Genomic DNA, 21,744 nt, shown 5'->3' with positions numbered 1-21,744 from the left:
CCCTGTTAGGTTAGGGCCCCCAAGATATAGTCCACTACCCAAAATTAAGCCAATTATTTTCCTCAATTCTGACTCCCCCTTTTCTTTTTTTTTTTTTTTCTTTTTTTTTTCTGTTTTATTTGTTTTGCGAATCAACCCCATAATCCCTTTATTAAATTCTCTAAATTCTCTAATTATCTATCCAGTCACACACCTCTCTGACATTATTCCACAACTTAATTATTTATATTAACACTTCCCCAACCTTGCTTACATTAAAGTACACTGTACTCATGATTGGGTATTCACATTTTCACATTTTCATTTTAGAACTGTCTGATAACTGTCTGATAACGTATGCATATTATATTATATTATCTCATGTTATAGTTCTATGTCACATCAGTCACTTTCGTAATCGATGTCATCGCACTTTACTCTGTTAATTATTTAATTATTTATGACCATTAGTAATATCTACTGCACTGCTCCGTTTACAAATAGATCTTTACCTTGTATAGTTAGGTTTTTTGCCCTTATATTTTCTTATATATATATCTATCTATCTACCCATACAAAAGCCTTTTCCCCCTGTTCACCTCTGTCCCCCATTTTCACTGTGTATTACTCTATTTCCCTACTGAACTGATGTTCTATTTTCTATGATATCTCACAAGTGTTAATTCACAAATAACCAACTTCTCAGTCTAAAACCAAGAAGCTGAACCAACCCCACCTACTTCACCTTGGACTCCTCCCCTGCAGTGGGACTCATCCATTCCTATTTCGTTGACACACAAGAGTTCGTACACTCAACCAATCACACATGAGCACCCACACACTCCAACACATACGCACACACTTATGTTGCATTCAGTCTGTCTCGCACACACTGTAACGCATACGCACACACTGTTTTCAGTCTCACAGTTCCACACACAAGTCTAACACATACGCACACACATTTCAGCAGCGCTCACTCTCTCGCACACACTCTTTGATTCGCTGCCGCACACACATTTTATCTCTCCGCCACACAAGGCTGTGTTTCTCTCCGGAAAACTGGACACGCACACTTTTAATCCCTGTAACAGACACTCGCAGACCCTTTTCTTTTTCTCTCTGTCAGTCGCACATACACAATCACAAAGTCAGACACACTCAGTCCCTGGAATAAGCACACATACACACGCATACTCTCTTACACTTATCGGCCACAGACTCACTTCCCTCAAACTTATAGTTTATACTGCCATGTATACCCCGTTTTATTTGTTTTGTTATTTCTTCCAGCCGAATAAAAATAGAGAAGTAGGTACACGTCTACCCGAACAGGGACAACATCTGTTCTTTTTAACCGAATTAAAATAGAGAAGTAGTGTACAGCGTCTACCCGAGCAGGGACAGCATCTGCTCTTTTTAATCGAATTAAAATAGAGAAGTAGGTACAGCGGCTACCCGAACAGGCACAGCATCTGCTCTTTTCAACCGAATCAAAATAGAGAAGTAGTGTACAGTGTCTACCCGAGCAGGGACAGCATCTGCTCTTTTTAACCGAATTAAAATAGAGAAGTAGTGTACTTCGTCTACCCGAGCAGGGACAACTTCTGCTCTTTTAAACCGAATAAAAATAGAGGTCAGTAGGAACAGCGTCTACTCTGGCTTTTTGCGAGCGGATCAATATCGAGGTGAGCCTTGCACCTGGCCGTTATCCGAACTTCTCGTCAGAAGCCGGGGGGAGACGCCAGCATCCAATCCTTAACCCTTGATTAGGAACAACATCTAATCTTTTTATAAACCTTTGAGTAGGAACAGCTTCTACTTTTTGTTTTTTCTTTTTTATAAACAGCTCAGTATGCTGTCTGCTTCCCTCCGGACAGCAGCCAGGCCGCCGATCCACTCAAATTTAGAAATAACCAATATGCAGAATTTGATAAAACCGGCTCTGCTTACCTTTTTAGTAGAAGTTCGGCCGTGAGTGGGTTGGCGTCGGATGCTGCCCTTCTGTTAGACTCTTTAGGGTCCAAAATGTCGGGGTCACCATCTGTCGTAGAAATGAAAATTGAAAGGTGGGTCCGCACCCACCTCTCGCCTGGGCTACGACTCCCTTGCATGTTCGTTGAATGGAGAGTCAAGACAGATGGAGGTGAAGTTGAAAGCAACCAAGTATTTATTACAAAGTACTGAATATTCAGGAGAACCAATACATATAAGACAGTGTTACAGCCGTCTCAGTAAGAGTTCTGACCCCCTCTGATCTGACTCCATGTTTTATACCCAAAATGACGTAAGCCTGTTGATGAGGCGTTGTTAAAATCATCTCATGTTAGCATGCACGTGTCTGACTGGACCACTAGTGTTTGACCTTGACTGTGTTCTTCCATCCTGGCACTATCTGTGTGTGTGCGTCACCCCCCGCTTTGAAGCAGAGGTTTTTTAGGGAGGCACTCACTCACCAAAAGGCTGCTTTGATCTAATAGCCTTTTTGTAGCAAATTAGCCCCGTACCAGTCGAATTGATGACCGTTAGTTAGGGTCATGCAGTAAAACAAAATACTTCAAGCCTGAGCTACATCTCATATGTTATATGTTAATGTGGGTTAATCTGTCATATAATAAAGTCTGTGTTAGTCACATGCCATATCAAACAATGTTTTACTATATGTGTAAAGGATATATTGTGATTATTGGTTAATCTTTTATATAAATGCGTGTAAAATACACTGTGAGTAAAAATGATCAAATATAATGTGAGTATTGGTTAATGCCTATAAAATACAAGGTTTCACACAATAATTATGTAATTATAGATACTAAGATAAGTAATCATTATTGAAAGATATTTGTCAATACACTCAAGGTAAAATAAACCGTTACTCTTTATTAGTAAGGAATAATATGCAATATAAATACAACTGAATTGTTGAAACGTAATCTCTCTCACACACACACACACACACACAAAGCTCTGTAAAGCCTAACTCTTTTTGTGCAGATGAAAACGAATGCTCCACTCCTGGAACCTGTGGTAGTGCTTCGTGCTACAACACGCTGGGCAGCTTCAAGTGCGCCTGTCCCTCTGGCTACACCTTTGAGCAATTCTCCACCAGCTGCCATGATGTAGATGAGTGCACCTCCTTCAAGAACCCCTGCAACTACGGCTGCTCCAACACGCAGGGAGGCTATCTGTGTGGCTGCCCACCTGGATACTACAGAGTCGGCCAAGGGTGAGGAAGGAAGAGGGGTGGGGTGGCCTGAGGGAGACAGTAGGAGTACAGTGCTGGTAACTGATGCTCTAACTGACTTTTTAAAGCACACAACCCAGACATGCTGCTGTTGCTGTACAGTGTTAACTCAGTACTTGACTAACAGGCCAAAATACATGGGACATTAACTAATATCACGTCCCATGACTTTTGCCATGTCCTGTGGAAGCTTATCCTAAAGAATACTGTATGGACCTGTGGGATATCCATTTAATGTAATTGTAATTTCACTTAATTTCAAAGCCAGAGTCGCCCATCTGTTCCTGTAGACAATTCTAGCCAGACACAGCTGGCCACTGTCATTATCACCCATGGTGCTGTCCACTGTGGATGGTAATGCATTCTGTCACATATACCTAGTACACTTGAAAATGTGATTTGAGAAATGATGAGTAGAGATCTGTCACCCACTATTAGGCATAATCTGAACTGATAATTCACATTACCTTAAAACATGATCAGATTTAATACTGCTGTGATCAATTGTGTTTGTGTGTGTGCAGACACTGTGTGTCAGGCCTGAGCTTTGGGAAGAGCCGTCCCAGCTCTGCGGGTGCAGCTGGAGCAGTCGAGGATAACAGCCTTTCTCCTGAAGGTTGCTATGAGTGCAATATCAACAGTCCCCAAAAGAGAGGCATCAGGAAGAGACGCACTATCAATGAAACGGAGCCCGAGGAGGTGAGAGAAATTCCTGGTTTGATGCAAAACCAAATTGACATAATTTTCTCTTTAACATTGTGTACAGTGTGTCAATCAGTGGACCTGCCAACATGATAATGGGCACGTTTGATTTTTGGCCGGTTAGCACAAACGCTAATCTATTGAGCCATCCACTACTTTCATCCACATTTAATTTTCCAATGAACTGTGGTCACAGCTGCGCTGTATCATTTTTTTCTCAAGGTTGGCAGGTCTGAATCAGCCAAGGGAGGTTTAATGTTCAGAGTTGACCAGTTATCTTAATTGAACACATACCTCAACCTTTGTTTTGGTGTTAAGGTCCCTCATTGTCAAAGAAATAACTACAAAAATAGACTAAACTTGCTCGGACTGCAGTCTTATTTGGAAGGAAGATATATATAAATAGTTATCAGAAACAGTAAATGATTCAAAATGTATATTGATATTAGCAATTCTTGGTCATATTTAGTAGTGTGTAGCACTTGTGTAATGCAACATGCTTGATATCTCTATATAGATTTCCTAATTATGCCCTGCAATAATCCACCTCAAACAGATTTTCAGACAGGTAGGTCTGGCCATGCGGCTGGCCATGGCTGATGAAGATAGCAGTGGTATGTGGACTCCAGTCTTTCTGCTTGTGTGATGCTGTTTTTTGGCTCTTACCATGGTGCCATGACCCACAGGTTCGTTGGTAGTGGACATATATTGCTACGACCCAAGTCCCATACGGAGTGTAAAAACATGTAATTTTAAATAGATAATGTATAACACACAGCTATCTATAACAATTGACAGTGACATCCAAGTAGTGTATATTAGTCAATACTCTCAGTATTCAGTTTGTTCAGAGATGTTAAATTAAAGGATATTTCCCATAAGACTTGGTTGAACTGGATTAAACTGAATCATGCAGTTCTGAGAGTGATCATTAGCCCCACATTATTGTATTTGTTTCACTCTGTGCAGGAAGCTCCAGTCAGCCTGGCCAGTGTGGACATGGAACAGCCTGTAGTCCTAGTGCTGAGCATGTCCCAGTGCAGTCCTGAAGAACACATCCTGGAGCTGGTGCCTGCCATCAAGCCGCTCACCCACCACGTCTTCTACTCCATCAGAGCGGGCAACCGAGCTGGAATCTTCCGTCTCCAGCAGCGCCAGGGCCTCAGCTACCTGCACTGCCTGCATGAAAAGGCATCTGCAGGAGAATACGAGCTGGAGATCAGCAGCTCTCCACTGTACAATCACACAGAGCTACGTGAACTGGAGGATGGCAGGGACAGAGACTACCTCTCCGGAGAGCTGGGCCAGGACCTGCGCATGAAACTGCACATCAGACTGCAGTAGATCGCCACTGTGTGGCCCATGTGACTCTGCTGTGAAACCTACTCACACTCACCAAAGAACAGCAGCTCTCTTTTTGAACGATGGGTGCTACGTATCAGCTTCAAAAGACGTTTAACCGCAAGCTTAAAGCGGTGGTTTGGCCAAGAATGAAACGTACACAACTGTCCTCTTTCTCTGAAATGTAGTTTAGCTAAAACATGCTGGGTGTCTGAGGTTTGCTTATTTAATCAAATCTTGTATTGGAAGCAGTAATTAGCATCATGTAAACTGCACATCTGGATCATCATGCACTTACCTCAATTATTCTCAAGTAGGACTGATGATAGAATTAGGTTTCTTGCATACTATTATCTTAAAATGTGGATAAACATACTGATTATGAGTTTGGGGTAAATGTATTAGTATCTACAACAAGCACTGTAGGTACACCCAGAAATGCAGTTAAAATGTGAAGAAACGTGAAGACTCAAATCTGATTATTTGCCTTAATATGACTCAATATGAACCATTTTTAGGGCTGTGTGAACATATCAAATCCAGTCACTTCAAATCAGATTTAAGTCACTTGAATGTGTGGTTCTATTCAGGTCAACTCCACTTAAAGACTGTGAGGTAACTCATGGTACCTTATTTTTAATGCTAAGCTAACTAAAAAAAAGCAAACTTCACACCCCAAACATGTCTTTTCCGAATGCCTGCATTTGTGTTAAGGAGGAAAGTGTGCACATTATTGTCTGAATCCTTGCTTTAAGATAGAATTCCACTGTTTTTTCTTCCTCATAATTCAGTCACTAAGATGTAAACAGTGTCTGACAAATGGTTTAATTTAGGAGCATTAAATGCTTTAGAAGTCTGTTTTTCTTTAAGAATACAAAAATTATGTTATGCTAAGATTCTACAGAACAATGAAAACTCTATGGACACAAGTATTGAGACACCTAGGGCCCTGTTTTAGCGATCTACAGGTGAGCCATCAACCGTTCACCGTGCAGTTTGATTTAGGTCGTGTAAGTGTGTTGTTGCTATCAAGATATTAATACACCAGAAATTTACCTGAATACCCCTCACTTCCAGACCACCACGCCCATCGAAAAAGCGTAAATATATTTACATGCGTCTGTACTACTTAAACGACGCAGGTGCAAGGCATGAAATAGACTGTTGATGAGAAGTATGACAGCAATGAGCATCGCATCGAGCCTTGCACAGGGTGCATAATAGACTTTACAGCTACTGGAGCTTTTATAGCGTTCCATTCTGAATCTAAATGCATTAAATTGTGTTTGGTCCCTCATTTTCAGCTCTAACAGCACTTGGTTCAGAACTCTACAGTTATTGATCAGCAGAGCATTGGTGACTTTTCTGCATTAGGCTCATCAGCACTTTACGAGATCGGACACTTTGCAGCGAATCATTAAAGCTTTCACTTTCTAATATAACCATTTACAGATTACATGGCTAAGTGCTTGATTTTTAAAAATCTATGGCAATGAGACTAATGGAAAACCTGAATTCAGTGATTAAGAGGTATGTCTTAAAACCTTTGTCCATATAGTGTAATTCATATATAAATCAAACTGCTCGACTCTGTTTACATACAAATGACTTGAGTTATGCAGAAATCATTAATAAATACAGGTGGAATTCCCCTTGAAGTTTTCCACAGGGTCCAGTGGTCAACCTACAGGAACACACCAGCAGTAAGCTTTTATCCGACAGTTTTTATGCCGAGAGAATAGTATATTTCGTTTCGTATATATTTGTGCTCATGAAGGCCTGCAGTACGCTTATAGGGGTATTTCTGAATGGTGCTGCTCACTGAAGTGTAATGCAGCTCTCATGCAGAGGCCGTGTTCCCCAGAGAGGGGATCATCTTTACAAATGTGGACACTTTGCTGACCACGCCAGTTTATTTTTTCATTCTTACACAGCTTCCATCACTTCAGCTCTATCAGGTTCAGTAAAGGACACTTTTGTAAGCAGGATGCACTGCAGTGATTCTGATGCTCATGTAAATATAATGATCTCCCTTCTTCGGGTGTTTTCACACATGTCCCAGATATACTTATTGTCAAAAATAGAATGTGCAAAACTGCAATACTTTTCGCAAGGTTTAAATATTTCGACTAATATAGGCAAATCTTGATCACATTTTTAGCAGGAGATTGGTGTGGAGATGCAGCTGACCATGGTAAAGCATCCGTGTCTAAAAGGTAAGCTTTTGAGACAGTGGCAGTACGTGGTGGACGAGTATTTTCCGGTTGGAATCGATCAGGGTGTGCATTCTGAAAATATTTGTTGGACCTCCTGTTTATTGATTTCTTTTGGGTGCAACTATGTTTTTTGTTTTTTTTGGATGGTCAGTGTACATAAGTCTGTATCCAGGATTTATTCTGGGCTCTTTTGGAGGCAGGGCTCATTATCTCTGATGCTTTCACGCAGAAGAATTTCATCCAAACTGCTCAGTTTCAAATGTCACTTTTCTGCTTTGAATTTTTCTGCTAAATTGTAAAGCATATATGTTCATCACTTTTTAGTGTTTTCTTTAAATACAAACACTCAAGCAGTTATACTTTCAGTGTGACTAAATTAACCAATCAAACAACTTTAAATGCAGTGCTGGAGCAAACTCCACACTGATTTCAGGAGGACCAGATATCTGTGTTCTGGAGCGCTCCTGGTCAGACTGTCTAAACTTTTCATAGCAAGCGCTCCCGAGTCCAATCAAAATAAAGGCTAGTGTGAAAACACCCTAATCACTTGGACTTACATGAGAGAAGCCACCAAAAGTGCCTGTTTTAATTGACTATTTTTTACAGATTTAAACACTTCTTTTATTCAGAGTTGAACACTATTATGCCAAGTGTAGATTCACGCCTGTGTATATATGATAGCTTTAACTTTTTCATTAAACTGACTTTATATATATTTATTTTTTTTTCTTTTTGGTAGGCACTAAAACAACGTAGGAGGAGCACAGGAAGTTATCAAAATTGGTGACCAAAGTCTACCAAAAAAAATACCACCAAGAAACAGAAACAGATGGTTCTGTTCATTCACTTCTTGGGTTCGGGCAGGTTCACCTTTTAATTTAGTATCACACTTTTCAGTGTTATATTAAGGCCAAGATTGGAGAGCATGAATCTGCATTCTCTGCCACAAAGTGGAGTTTGTTCTGTTATGATTTTGCTACAAGAATAAGGATCAATTTCGTCCTAAAAAACACAGTATTAAAGAGTTTTTTATCTGAGTGAAAAATCTGTCTTTTGCAGTGCTTTCGATGATTTGAACTGTGCAAGTCACAGCCTAGTTCTGGCCTACAGTTATAGGAAATGCACGTGGTGACATACATCACAACACAGGGGTTACAATATATTGTTATATACTGCGATACTGTAAGGAAGACGATATATTAGACTTTTATATACAGCTCTGGAAACTTCAGTTTCTGAATCAGTTTCTCTGATTTTTGCTATTTATAGATATATGTTTGAGTAAAATGGACATTGTTGTTTTATTCTATAAACTACAGACAACATTTCTCCCAAATTCCAAATAAAAATATTGTAATTTAGAGCATTTATTTGCAGAAAATGTGAAATGGCTGGAATAATAAAAAAAGATGCAGAGCTTTCAGACCTCAAATAATGCAAAGAAAACAAGTTCATATTCATTTGGTGAAATAACCCTGTTTTAATTACAGTTTTCGTGCATCTTGGCATGTTCTCCACCACCAGTCTTACACACTGCTTTTGGATAACTTTATGACACTCCTGGTGCAAATATTGGTATGATGGCTGTGATATTCCAGAGGTTTTCAATGGTAAAATCAAAGAAACTTAAGTGATCACTTTAATTTAACCAAATTGAAAACCTCTGGAATATAATAAAGAGAAAGATGGATGATCACAAGACATCAAACCAGTGGCCAGGGTTTAAACACAGCACTAAATGAATCGCTTTACCCTATAAAACATAGTTTTAAAAAATATTGATATATTAAACTCATGTGATACTATGTAGTCCTGCATTATCCGGGGCCCCAAAACCAGTAGTTTAGCCCCCTATGAGCTGCTGTGTATAAAACCCCCTCTGTGTTTAATTTAGTCCTGAACAGGTTTTAGATGAAGCTCGCTTGGTGTAGCAGTGTGTCTTTAGTTAGGTGGAGTTTAAGGGGAGGGTAATTTTATTTGAATTGCATTATGAGCTGCTAATAAATCCGTGACAGTCATTTGAGCTGAGTCACCAGCTGCTACCACAGATACCCACAGCTTCTTGTAAAATTGAATGCAAATGTTATGTAAATCGAGACAGAAAATAAGCCGTGCGCTTGTTTTCTTTTTATTATTACACAACCATGAGTATTTAATCATATCCAGCAGTCATTAGTGGGCAGAGGGGTTTAGTTTCTTTATTTTGAGGGTAAAAGGCTGATTTTCCTGAAATTTTCCTGGCAAATATTGTTATATATTACCTTTAATTGGTCATTAACAGTGAGAACATTTGGTAACACTTTTTTAAAGGGTTATTCTCAAATATTTTAATATTGTTTGCCTGTATTCACAGTGTCCATTTTAACATTGAATAAGAAATATATAAAATAATTTGAGCTGAATTTAAATGCAGTACTGAAAGCTTATGGCAGTTTGGATTCATATTGGGTGTGTTTTACGAGAGCCACTGTAACATGAAGTCCTGTAACATGCTGTGCTTCCTGTTCAAAAACCAAACCCAGAACAGGATATAAGGATGACGGAGCATTTTGAGCTTTTTGTTCATGTATTGGTTGGTGCTTTTTTATGCCTTTAGTCACTGATTGCATGATGATAACATCATCAGCCTGTACATACTATCAGACACAGAGCTTTACTAGAAAAAAGCAGGAGCTTATAACAAGCAGGAATCAGTATACAGTCATATGAAAATCTAATCAATAACTTACTATCAGAGTGGATCAAAAACAAGCTGATTTTTTTAAAATCTACTGTTAAATCCATTTTAACTGATGGACTTATTTATTATAGAACTACACAAATACAGACATCTTGATATCTTGAAATATCCTGATCCAAATACAGAGCGGTAAAAAAATAAGAACAAAGAAATCATATGATAAAAGTAGATTTTAAATCCATTATCCCCTCTTTTGACAATGAATTATTGATTTTCTAAGACTCACTTCTCTTTCTAAACGTGTACGCTCTCCAGTTTTTTTTTATCAAATTAAACAAAGGAATATTTTACACAGCAGCCAGTGAAATTTCTGTGGATTTTTTTCTGTTAAAGACTTTTGCTTCTGGAATCTCACCTTTGTTTCTGCTTCAGTTTTTTGCTTCTGAGTTTAGCACAGTTTTCACGGGTGGGCGGGGCTTAAAAAGGCGTTCCCCTTAAATCTCCATTTGTCAGCTGGTTCTGGACTGACTGCTGGTGCCCTGAATCTCTGTCTGAGCTGACCACGCCCACTCCGCCAGTTTTAAGCATTCTTCCAAACATGGGAGCGAACAGCTTTCAGTGCACAGCAGCAGCAGATACCTTTACAATTAAATTTCATACAAACTTTATGTTTAATGTTATTTTTATTCTCTATAGAGCTCTAATTATAATACTGGTTATACTATCACTGGTCTCAGTTACTCTGGTAAAACGTGCTACAGCGTTAAAAGCTGGTTCTGGAGTAATTCCGTGCTGTTGGCTATTTCCTGCTGTAATACTGTCAGCTCAGTTAGTTCATTAGTTGTAGCAGCTGGGTGTAATATGCTGTAAACATATGGACGGAGTTCGCTGGTGTTGCGCCGAAAAGAGTCCCCTGCCGAGTCCCCTGTAGCATTAGCTTAAAGCTAGCATTTTTCTCATTAAGACTCTTAAACGTTTTCGAATTTCAGAGGATCCAGGAAAATGTACACAAAATAAACTGTACAGAGAAACATATTTATTGGTAGCCCCTGGTATATTTTGGATTTACTTTTATTTTATTTTATAAAGTGCCTATGTGGCAAGGTATTTAAAATCTCTAAAAACTGTTTAATACAGTTAAAAGGTTAAAATATGTGCATAAAAAGTGTGTTAAAATACTGAGTATGCAGGCCCGTAGCCAGCATTGTGATGGGGGGGGGGTCTTTTTCCCCCAAAAGTGGACTTCATTTGGCTCTCTACTCCAATGCCCCCTAAATACACGAGCACACTTCAAACCTTTTAATTTAGACATATTTTATTTATTATAAGTTTGTTGTGAATCTGTTGTTGCTGTCCTTATTTGTTCGTCTGTTGCTCCCCACTGTTAACATAAATTTGATATAAATGTAAGTGTTACTCAAACTTCCTACATCTGTGATGTGACTTCATTGTCTGTCTCTGTTGCTCACCTCAGTTGTCTGTTGCTTTGTTCCATTGTCTCTGTTGCTGCCCTCCATTGTCTGTCTCTGATGTTGCTGTCCTTTATTGTCTATCTCTCTACTATTGACATAAATAGATAAGAATTACTTCATTAGGAAATTAATAATAATATAAATTGAAGTGTTCTGTCTTCCTATAACTGTGCTGGGACTTCGTTGCCCCCCCCCCTTCAGCTCGCTGAACTCGGCGCCTGATTGGCTGACAGAGCTCATTTGCATAATAAGGGTCTGCTGATTCATTAGATATGCGTGGATTCGTGGAGCGACCAATAATCCGCTTTTAATAACGCGTTAAAGTTGATATTATTTATTTCACGAGGCTGAAGTTGGTTTGATATTCGCAGTTCCAGATTCGTTTGGCTCGATATTCGCAGCCTCGTATTCCCCTGCTGAAGTTGGTTTGATATTCGCAGCTGCCACTTCACTGAACCACTGTGAACTAAAGGGAGCGTTCACAAACACCCACTGTTTATATTAAACACCTCACAGATCAACACTGAAGGAGATAGAATGAAGAAAAGCAGTACATCTGTTTATTAACAATGTAAATATACAATATCGTATTAAATGTAATTTTGTATATTGTAAAATATTTATTTTAATTACTGAATTTATAATTATATATTACAATAAATAATTAAATATATATTTAATAAAATTATATTTTAAAAGCCATTGCGCTCAAAAAATATGAGGCAGACGTTCAAGTGTGATTTTGAAGAACTTTTTCATGTTGGGCCAGACCAAATACACATGATCTAAAGAGTACTAGTCTTCTTCTTTAAGGAAAACCTGGAATTAGCCTGGCCCAAGCTGATTTTATACTTTAAAATGAACTGGCAACATAGCATACCAATCCATAATGCACAATTTTTTTATGTAAAGCTGATGTTCTAGTGTGATTTTGAAGGACTTTTTCATCTTGGGCCAGACCAAATACACATGATCTGAAGGGTACTAGTCTTCTACTTTAACGAAAACCTGGAATTAGCCTGGCCCGAGCTGATTTTATACTTTAAAATTAACTGGCAACATGGTATAACGAGCCATAATGCACAATTTTTTTTTGTGTAAAGCTGATGTTCCAGTGAGATTTTGAAAGACTTTTTCATATTGGGCCAGACCAAATACACATGATCTGAAGAGTACTTGTCTTCTACTTTAAGGAAAACCTGGAATTAGCCTGGCCCGAGCTGATTTTATACTTTAAAATGAACTGGCAACATAGCATACCGATCCATAAGGCACAAAAAAGTTTAATTTAAAGCTGATGTTCTAGTGTGATTTTGAAGGACTTTTTAATCTTGGGTCAGACCAAATACACATGATCTGAAGAGTACTAGTCTTCTTCTTAAAGGAAAAGCTGGAATTAGCCTGGCCCGAGCTGATTTTATACTTTAAAATGAACTGGCAACATAGCATACCGATCCAAATTGCACAATTTTTTTATGTAAAGCTGATGTTCCAGTGTGATTTTGAAGGAATTTTTCATCTTGGGCCAGACCAAATACACATGATCTAAAGAGGACTAGTCTTCTACTTTAAGGAAAGCCTGGAAATAGCCTGGCCCGAGCTGATTTTATACTTTAAAATGAACTGGCAACATGGAATAACGATCCATAATGCACAAAAAAATTGAATATAAAGCTGATGTTCTAGTGTGATTTTGAAGAACTTTTTCATGTTGGGCCAGAACAAATACACATGATCTGAAGAGTACTTGTCTTCTACTTTAAGGAAAACCTGGAATTAGCCTGGCCTGAGCTGATTTTATACTTTAAAATGAACTGGCAACATAGCATACCGATCCATAATGCACAGTTTTTTTTTATGTAAAGCTGATGTTCTAGTGTGATTTTGAAAGAATTTTTCATCTTGGGCCAGACCAAATACACATGATCTGAAGAGTACTAGTCTTCTACTTTAAGGAAAGCCTGGAAATAGCCTGGCCTAAGCTGATTTTATACTTTAAAATGAACTGGCAACATGGCCTACCGATCCATAATGCACAAAAAAATTGAATATAAAGCTGATGTTCTAGTGTGATTTTGAAGGACTTTTTAATCTTGGGCCAGAACAAATACACATGATCTGAAGAGTACTAGTCTTCTACTTTAAGGAAAACCTGGAATTAGCCTGGCCCAAGCTGATTTTATACTTTAAAATGAATTGGCAACATGACATGAAAGCCATTTTGCACAGAAATAATGAATATAAAGCATTGATTTTGAGAATACCAGAACTCTTCATCTCATGAGTATTTGGTCTGAAAAAAAAGTCCAAAATCATACTGGAATATCAGCTTTAAATAATATTTTTTTTGTGCTGCCATGTTGCCAATTAATTGTGCAGTCTAAAATCAGCTCGGGCCAGGCTAATTCCAGGTTTTCCTTAAAGTAGAAGACTAGTTCTCTTCAGATCATGTGTATTTGGTCTGGCCCAAGATTAAAAAGTCCTTCAAAATCACACTAGAACATCAGCTTTACATAAAAAAAATTGTGCATTATGGATTGGTATGCCATGTTGCCAGTTCATTTTAAAGTATAAAATCAGCTTGGGCCAGGCTACTTCCAGGTTTTCCTTAAAGAAGAAGACTAGTACTCTTCAGATCGTCCTATGTCACAGGTTGGGATGCTTTACCTAATTATGTAATCTTATTTGAATCTAGATTTTCTGCTTTTGGTTTGGGATCCAATAGTTAATAATGTTTGTTGCCGTGTCTTTTCCCTCACCTGGAAAGCAGGCACTCTACAGAAATCCCATAAAAGTAAGCTTAACAATTAAGAAAATAAAATAAAACTGAAAAGTCTGTAGAAGGCAATTATTTTAGCTGAATTATTGATTTAAACAGATTTTTATGTAACAATGTTACAATTTGCTGTATTTAGGAAACTGGACACAAAGCATCCCGATCATTACAGAGTTTACAATCTCTGCAGTAAGTTAGATCATGAAAAACCTGGAAAAGTCAAGGAACTTGAAAATAGTCATTTTCAGGCCTGGATAAGTTTTGGAAAAAAAAAACAACAAAAAAACAAAGTCAAAGTCAAATTTACTCTTTGTGATCTTTGTGTTTCCATTTATTGACTCTGTTTATCGACTCCGTTTATCGACTCTGTTTATCGACTGAGAAAAGCTATTTAAAAAATAATTTGATAACTTGGATTGGAGTTTCAGATGGAATATAACTGTAAATTCACAGAGAAAAATCTAGGTGTTTAGGCTGTAATTAAGCTCTTGCTCTCTTCCACTCTTTGGGAAGCATATTGGTTATATATGCAAGTAAATTACCAGTAATGGTGACAAGAAGGCAACATTTAAACAGATGCATTTAAAAGCTGTTAAAAAAATAAAGAATCTACACAATATAGACACAACCTAAACATATTCCCTGACAGCCAGATATATGCCAAATTAGTTTATTTAAAAATTGATTCTGTTCAAAGTTTTAAACAGAAGATTCTATATCATGTTTGATGAAAGTGTGACATACTGTTTACAGGTTAAACATTAGAAATGTTTATCAGTGTTTAAAATGGGCCTGAGCTGATTAATACATCAGTGCAGAGTGAAGTAATTTAGCCCTACATTATGGAGCGCTCAGAATTTGACACATTTTATTATTGAAGATTGTGTCTTAGCATTGCTTAAATAAATGTTGTTGTTTTTTTTATTTAAATATATTTAATACATTCTTGTCTACTCTGATGTTTTAAACACGCTATGGTCATTAAAATGTGCTGCGAAAGCATAGAAAAGGCACAGAAAATAATTTAAATTTATAGGTTAACACTATTTGTAATCTACATGTGTATACATATTTTACCCTTGTTTTCTTTTTTTCCAGAGGGAATTATAAAATAAGCTAAAGACTTTCATGTTTACTACAACTTAATTATTAATCATGTACCAGTGTTTTATAGCAAATGTAACCAAAAAATGTCCCACATTATATGTCCCAGTTTATAATTTTTTGCATTGTCAGGGATACCAGACGCACATTCACACACACAATGGAAACATGAACAGCTAGACGTGCTAATGAAACGTAAAATACTACTGCTTTTACTACTGTGGATGTTTGGTGCAGCCATCTTGCGTTCTGAACTTGTGGGTTTATTCCAGTTGAAATGTTCTACTTAGAACTTGGAAATTTCCAGTTCTGAATTCCTAGTTCAGATGGAATGCAGTATAAGGATTCACATTAGAGCTCGACCCAACCTGCCCCATACACTGTCATTTTGAGCCAAAGCCCGAATTAAACCTGACATTTTTTGAGTAAGTAGAGCATTAAAACTGAGCTTTTAAAAAACATTTTCGTTCTGTTTAGAATGAGTGAAGAATGAATAAGACCTATTATTTAAGAAAAATATTATTAATTATTAGGAACAGATCTCCAAAAGATTATAACATGAACAATGCAAACAATGATCCAAAGGCCTAAACATTAGGCTACAACAATGTCTGAATGACTTTCCTCTAATCTAGTATAATATAACATGGTTTAAGAAAAGAAAATAAATTCTTTTATAATTTTATTTATATTTTTTTCCCATTTTCTCCCCAATTTACACAGCCAACCCACTCGTTAGGACTCCCCCTATCACTAGTAATGCCCCAACACACCAGGAGGATGAAGACTAGCACACTCTTTCTCCGATACATGTGAAGTCAGCCACCGCTTCTTTTCGAGCTGCTGCTGATGCAGCATTGCCAAGGAGCCAGCACATTTGGAGGAAAGCGCAGCGGCAGGTGAAGTGCGTAATATGGACAGTGTGCACTTTGCACTTGTGCAACTTTTTTTAAAAACAGTTTGATTTGTTTCTGCTATATTTTGATTCATAGCTTTATATAAAATGAAAATAACTTATAACTATATTATTTTCTTTAGCCCGAGGAACCTGAGGAAAGTGGTGGGAAATCTCGAGCCAGGTCAGACCTTGGGTTGGGTTTGGGCAGAGAACCTAAGCTCTTATTCACATATTGAACTTTGTGTTATTGTGTTCTCAGTGACATGTTGAACTACACTGCCAGTTTGAGGGAATGTCATTGCCATCAAATTCAGAAGGTGAACCACATGACTCCTCAGAGGTGCAGAGCTTCTCTCAGTTTAAGGCAAGTGATTGTGTAGCATAGCCTGTTGCCTACATACAGCTCTGAAAAAAATAGAGACCACTTAAAAATGATCAATTTCTTTGATTTTACCAATTTTTACCAAATTGAATATAATCAAGAGGAAGATGGATGATCACAAGCCATCAAACAACAAACAAAGCTGAACTGCATCTTTTTTTGGTATTTCAGCTGTTTATAATTTTCTGCAAATAAATGCTCTAAATTAAAATATTTTTATTTGGAATTTGGGAGAAATGTTGTCCATAGTTTATAAAATAAAACAGCAATACACATTTTACTTAAACATATACCTATAAATTGCAAAATCTGAGAAACTTGATTCAGAAACTAAAGTGGTCTCTTTATTTTTTTCCAGAGCTGTTTGTTATGAACATGTTACTGTATTTCTGTATTTATTGTAAGTTGGTTATAATATTCTTATCACATGTTTTCGATGGGGAATGCAATACGTAAAATGATTAGCTGCTCCCACCTGAGTCATTTAAGCAAAGAATACTGTATTTTCCTGATGTCATGAAGAAAAAATGCATTACTCCATAGATAAAGCTAATCGCTTCACAATAGGGTTTATGTTGGGTGTCTGAAGTTTGCTCTGCAGCTTAACTCCGTGGGTGATCCAGCCAAAATCTGCTGGACACTCAATATGCAGTCACTTCTAACTGCAGTTAGTTGTCTCAAATAGATTTGCTTCCGAATTGACTTGACTTGAATTGTGTGACCAATATTTTACTCTCCATAAAAGCAGAAAAAGGTTTGTTGCATAGCTACAGTTTGTACTTCTGTACTTTTTATAGAGAAGTGTTACACGGGGGGTCATAAACCTGAAGAAACCTAAAGCAATTCTGTTTGAGAGAGTTGTTTTAGGCAGGTGTGTAAGACTTTAGGTATACAGTTCACACATGACTGTCCTGGTGACTGCAACAATCAGGGGAAACAGTGAGGAAACTAAAACTAGCAAAAGTATTTAATCAAGATTTTGATTAATTTTACTGTCTTTCTGTTTTTATTGTCTCTCCATCTCTGCTACAAATGAAAGGCTTAATCTCTGTTTGGGAAACCAAACCATGGACACAGGACACAGTTAATTAAATGGAATTCAATGTTAAAGATACAGTACTAATAATATTCACTGCTGAAATGGTTCCCACTTCCTGCTAAGGTGCTGCTACATGGCTACTGTGTTGTGTTCCTAGCTGATTTCTGTGCAGTTGTATTCCAGATGGTTGCTAGGGTCTTTAAGGTGGTTGTCGAGTGGTTACTCTGGTAACCCGTTTAACAATGAGCCAAATATATTTTGTACCAAATATAGATGTAGAATGTTGTACAATTTTAAGATCTTTTAATAATCGCATGAGGTTTAGTAAATTTCGACAGTAGACGCTTTATTTTTCATATTGTACACTGTTTATGCTTATGCCCGGCTGTCCTCTTCTTCTTACGTATGTAGTCTCATAGACGGCAGGGGTGCCAGACTAAAGAAACAAACACACAATGGCTGACCAGCTGAATTTAAGTTAAAAGAAAATGTGTTTGTAATGTAATATTTGATAAGGGCCCTTGAGCATTTCGAATCAAGTCAGCTTGAGAACTGTTTTTTCTGTTGCAACAGGGCGCACGGGTACGATGGTGTGTACATGGTTGATTGACAGCGTTTAGTTTGAGAGTGCGCAGGTACTGTATTTCTCCTGAGGGTGGGGTGAATGTGTATGTATATATTCAGTGTGTCAGAACTGCTCCTTTAGTTTCTGCTGTGCTCAGTTGAAGACTGAGACCAAGTAGTTAAACATACAGCTCTGGGGAAAAAAATGGTTTTCATGCATCTTTGCATGTTCTCCTCCACCAGTCTTACACACTGCTTTTGGATAAGTTTATGCCATTCCTGGTGCAAAAATTCAAGCAGTTCAGTTTGGTTTGATGGCTTGAGATTATCCATCTTCCTCTTGATTATATTCCAGAGGTTTTCAATGAGATTTTTAAGTGTTTTTTTTTTTTCCAGAGCTGTATGTCTGCACTCTCCTACAAAAGTATTGAAACACTGAGGCCAATTGATTTTTTTTCTTCTGCTCTAGTGAAAACATTTTGGTGTAACAAAAATATAATTTAAAGATGAATATTGAAGACAAATTGGTAAGTTCGGACAAAAGCTGAATTTTTGACCTTTTGTCTCCTATTCATCTTTTAATGTCAAACCCAATTTGTTTTCAGTCTAAAGCAGAAATAAAGAAATGAGACTGACTTATCAAGTACTTTTGGGGGGCAGTGTATGTTTAAGGGCTGTTTCCTGTGTAGTTCCAATTAAAATCTGCAGTCAGTCTGCTCCTTTCAGAGTGACTGCACTGTTATGTATATTGGTTATGTAATTTAATGCTCCTGGGCATTGCTGTGTTTGTTGTGCAGGTGTGGGAAAGGGCAATGGCAGTGATCTGAAGGTGCGGATCATAGTGAAAAGAGAGCAGGTGTTCCAGTGTGTCTGTGCCACGCAGACGAACTGTAGGGTAAGCTAACTTTTAAAGGTTTTCTACAGTATAAAACTGTGTTTACTTCCTCATAGTCAAATGACAAGAGTAGTTTCAGTACAAAAAAGTGAAAAACTGTGAACCTTAAACACAGTGGTTTCCTAATTAAAACCAGAGCTATATGGCATATCCAGAACAGACATGTGAAGTGGGCTAATCCCACAACCCCTAAATGATTTAGTAGTTTAGGGTGATTTCACACCTACTTTTTTTATTTGTCAAAATAAACTGTTCATATTTACGTGTAGTGCTGTTTGTTTGGACATGGATGAGTACAGTAATCACAACTGCAATGAGACTGCTGAGAACTGTTGGTCTGAACTCTGAATTGGTTGGTTTGTGATGTGAACATGATCTGACCTTGATCCAACCCATCTGTCAAGCATACTCTGTCAGTTTTAAGATGTGGAGTCAGTCAAATGAACACATGCCACCTCTGCTGGTGTTCCATGTTAAACTGCACAGAAATCTGTTTACTTTCTTGCTCCCAGCCAAGACAGCTCTGACCAACAACCAAAGAGATTACAAAGATTGTTGTGACTCATTTTGGTGAGCTTGAATTGTATCCTCTGTTAAAACAACAAACCATGAGGGAAATGCTCCAAGAGAATCAATTAATTACCTGACTTGGACCAGAGCAAACAAACTATAGTGTGAAAAAACAGCCTTACATACACTATTAAAAGATTTTGTACATACATACACTAGTGAAAGCGTTTGTGAATCGGTATCATCTTAACCCCAAATCATATTTTAAATATGTACTAAAGAACAACTTTTAAATATTCAATAAGCTCATAATATTGAACCTTTAAAGACAGTAGCAGCCCACTAAAAACATAAATCACATTGTAATTGTTGGGAAAGGTCTTTCAGATGTTTGTCTTTTGTTCCTTTGTGTTTATTTTACTGTTCGCTCATATACTGTGTTCTCATATTTTACCAGCTGTTCCCAGATACTGAAAACAATGCCGTGGTGATCAGCTTTCAGGAAGGGCCAGTGGTTTGTGGTGATGTTAAGGTCATGTTTGAATCCAGGGCTGTAAGTTCCCAATCTATTGTAACGTAAGAATGATTTTATGGATCGTTTTTTCCAGTTGTTTGGCAAAATGTTTTTTCTCTATTGTTCTCTATGCCCAGGGTCTTCCAAAGGGGTATGAGGACTATCCTTTCTATTTCTGGTTCAACACTTCATTTGTAGAGAACAACAGGTGAGGTTTTTGCTGTCCATTGTCCTCAGAAGCAGACACTGGCTTTGTTTACCTACCAGACCACTCTGGTTTTAGATTTTATATATAAAAATGCCAGGCCACTTAATTCATTAATTAGAATATTTTGATATTTTGTCCCCTCTCAGTTTAGTAACATTACTGCTTTCAATGTAAAACGAAAAATCATATGGACTGCTGCTTGAATGCAATCTATAATGCTTTGGTCCCAAAACAGGCTCTATCTGTCAAGGGAGGAACTGGACAACCCACGTAAGTCCAAAACCTGGGACATCTACAAGGAGGACTTTGGTGTGACCGTGTCTTTCAGTGACCCTGCACTTATGTAGCAGACGACACTTGCTTGTGTATCTCAACTAAAACCCTTAAGCCCTGCACAAGGTCTAAATCTTTGCTCTAATGTAGGTTTTCACACACTTATAAAAGGTGAGTGATGTTTAGGGATTGGATTCGGGCATATTGTGCCCCTAAAGCTATAGCTATATAACCTCAACTTTATGTCCATCCCCCATCTTCACTGTAAGAGCTTTTTACTGAGCCGTGCATACACCACAATATTATGCATTTGTTTGTCAAATGTTTTTTTTTGTCTTTAAATGAAGACAAATGTTTGTGTCAGTTTAGCATATTAAGCCTCCAAAATGTAAATCTTACTCTTTAAGCTTGAGTGTACATCAAATAAAGCAATCGAGGCTGCCACTGTGAAATGGTCAATGGTTATGTGTGCAGAAACATGTTTTTGTAGTACACATGTATTGAAATAAATACTAATGTCTCTGTAACACTTGTCTGTCACTTTTTTGAATTAACAACTGATCTGGGTTGCTGAATTTCTGCAATTGTTTTTAAGGATAGATCTGAGTGACTTGTTTTTTTAGAAGTAAAAAGTCTGGTCTTACAGGTGGGCATGCAACTCTAAACTCTTTAGAATCAGCAGTTTTAGAGGTGACCTTTTTCAGAAGCGCTGTCAGTGCCATTCTCATATAAAAGGCTTAAAATCAAATCTCAAATGTGCAGCTTATAATAGTAAATAAAATAATGTACTATGTAATTGTGTAGAACACAAACTGTATAAACACAAACTTTAATTCTAGAATTGATATACACTATCTGCTGCTGTCAGTACAAATGGATGGCTGGATCAAAAATCAGAGGGAAAATATTAAACTGGGGATTCACAAAAATGCTTTTTCTTAAGTTCT

The 21,744-nt window shown here is 37.6% G+C and overlaps 1 protein-coding gene and 1 long non-coding RNA gene across 4 annotated transcripts in view; both read left to right on the top strand.

Annotated features, from left to right (window-relative positions):
* Positions 1-8,277, top strand: part of LOC103024460 (fibrillin-2) — a 114,256-nt gene extending 105,979 nt beyond the window's left edge. Inside the window, exons 63-65 of the mRNA XM_049468551.1 lie at positions 2,974-3,205; positions 3,748-3,922; positions 4,895-8,277. Of these exons, the coding sequence (XP_049324508.1) occupies positions 2,974-3,205; positions 3,748-3,922; positions 4,895-5,269 (782 nt within the window). The 3' untranslated portion in view covers positions 5,270-8,277. The remainder of the gene's footprint in view (positions 1-2,973; positions 3,206-3,747; positions 3,923-4,894) is intronic.
* A 7,431-nt stretch (positions 8,278-15,708) lies between these two features.
* On the top strand, positions 15,709-21,324 carry LOC125784913 (uncharacterized). Of its 3 annotated transcripts, XR_007427531.1 has the most exons (8): positions 15,709-15,939; positions 16,238-16,418; positions 16,553-16,593; positions 18,407-18,468; positions 19,195-19,292; positions 20,260-20,355; positions 20,454-20,524; positions 20,760-21,324. It is a non-coding gene; the product is annotated as an uncharacterized LOC125784913 (long non-coding RNA). The 3 variants fall into 3 exon arrangements; XR_007427530.1 differs by having other exon boundaries at positions 15,710-16,413; XR_007427529.1 differs by having other exon boundaries at positions 15,710-16,418.
* The last annotated feature ends 420 nt before the right edge of the window (positions 21,325-21,744 follow it).

The sequence above is a fragment of the Astyanax mexicanus genome, chromosome 20 (assembly GCF_023375975.1).
Source record: "Astyanax mexicanus isolate ESR-SI-001 chromosome 20, AstMex3_surface, whole genome shotgun sequence".
In the NCBI taxonomy this organism is placed as follows: Eukaryota; Metazoa; Chordata; class Actinopteri; order Characiformes; family Acestrorhamphidae; genus Astyanax; species Astyanax mexicanus.
The sequence above is the reverse complement of the archived record's forward strand: the minus strand, read 5'-3'. Positions and strand labels throughout refer to the sequence as shown.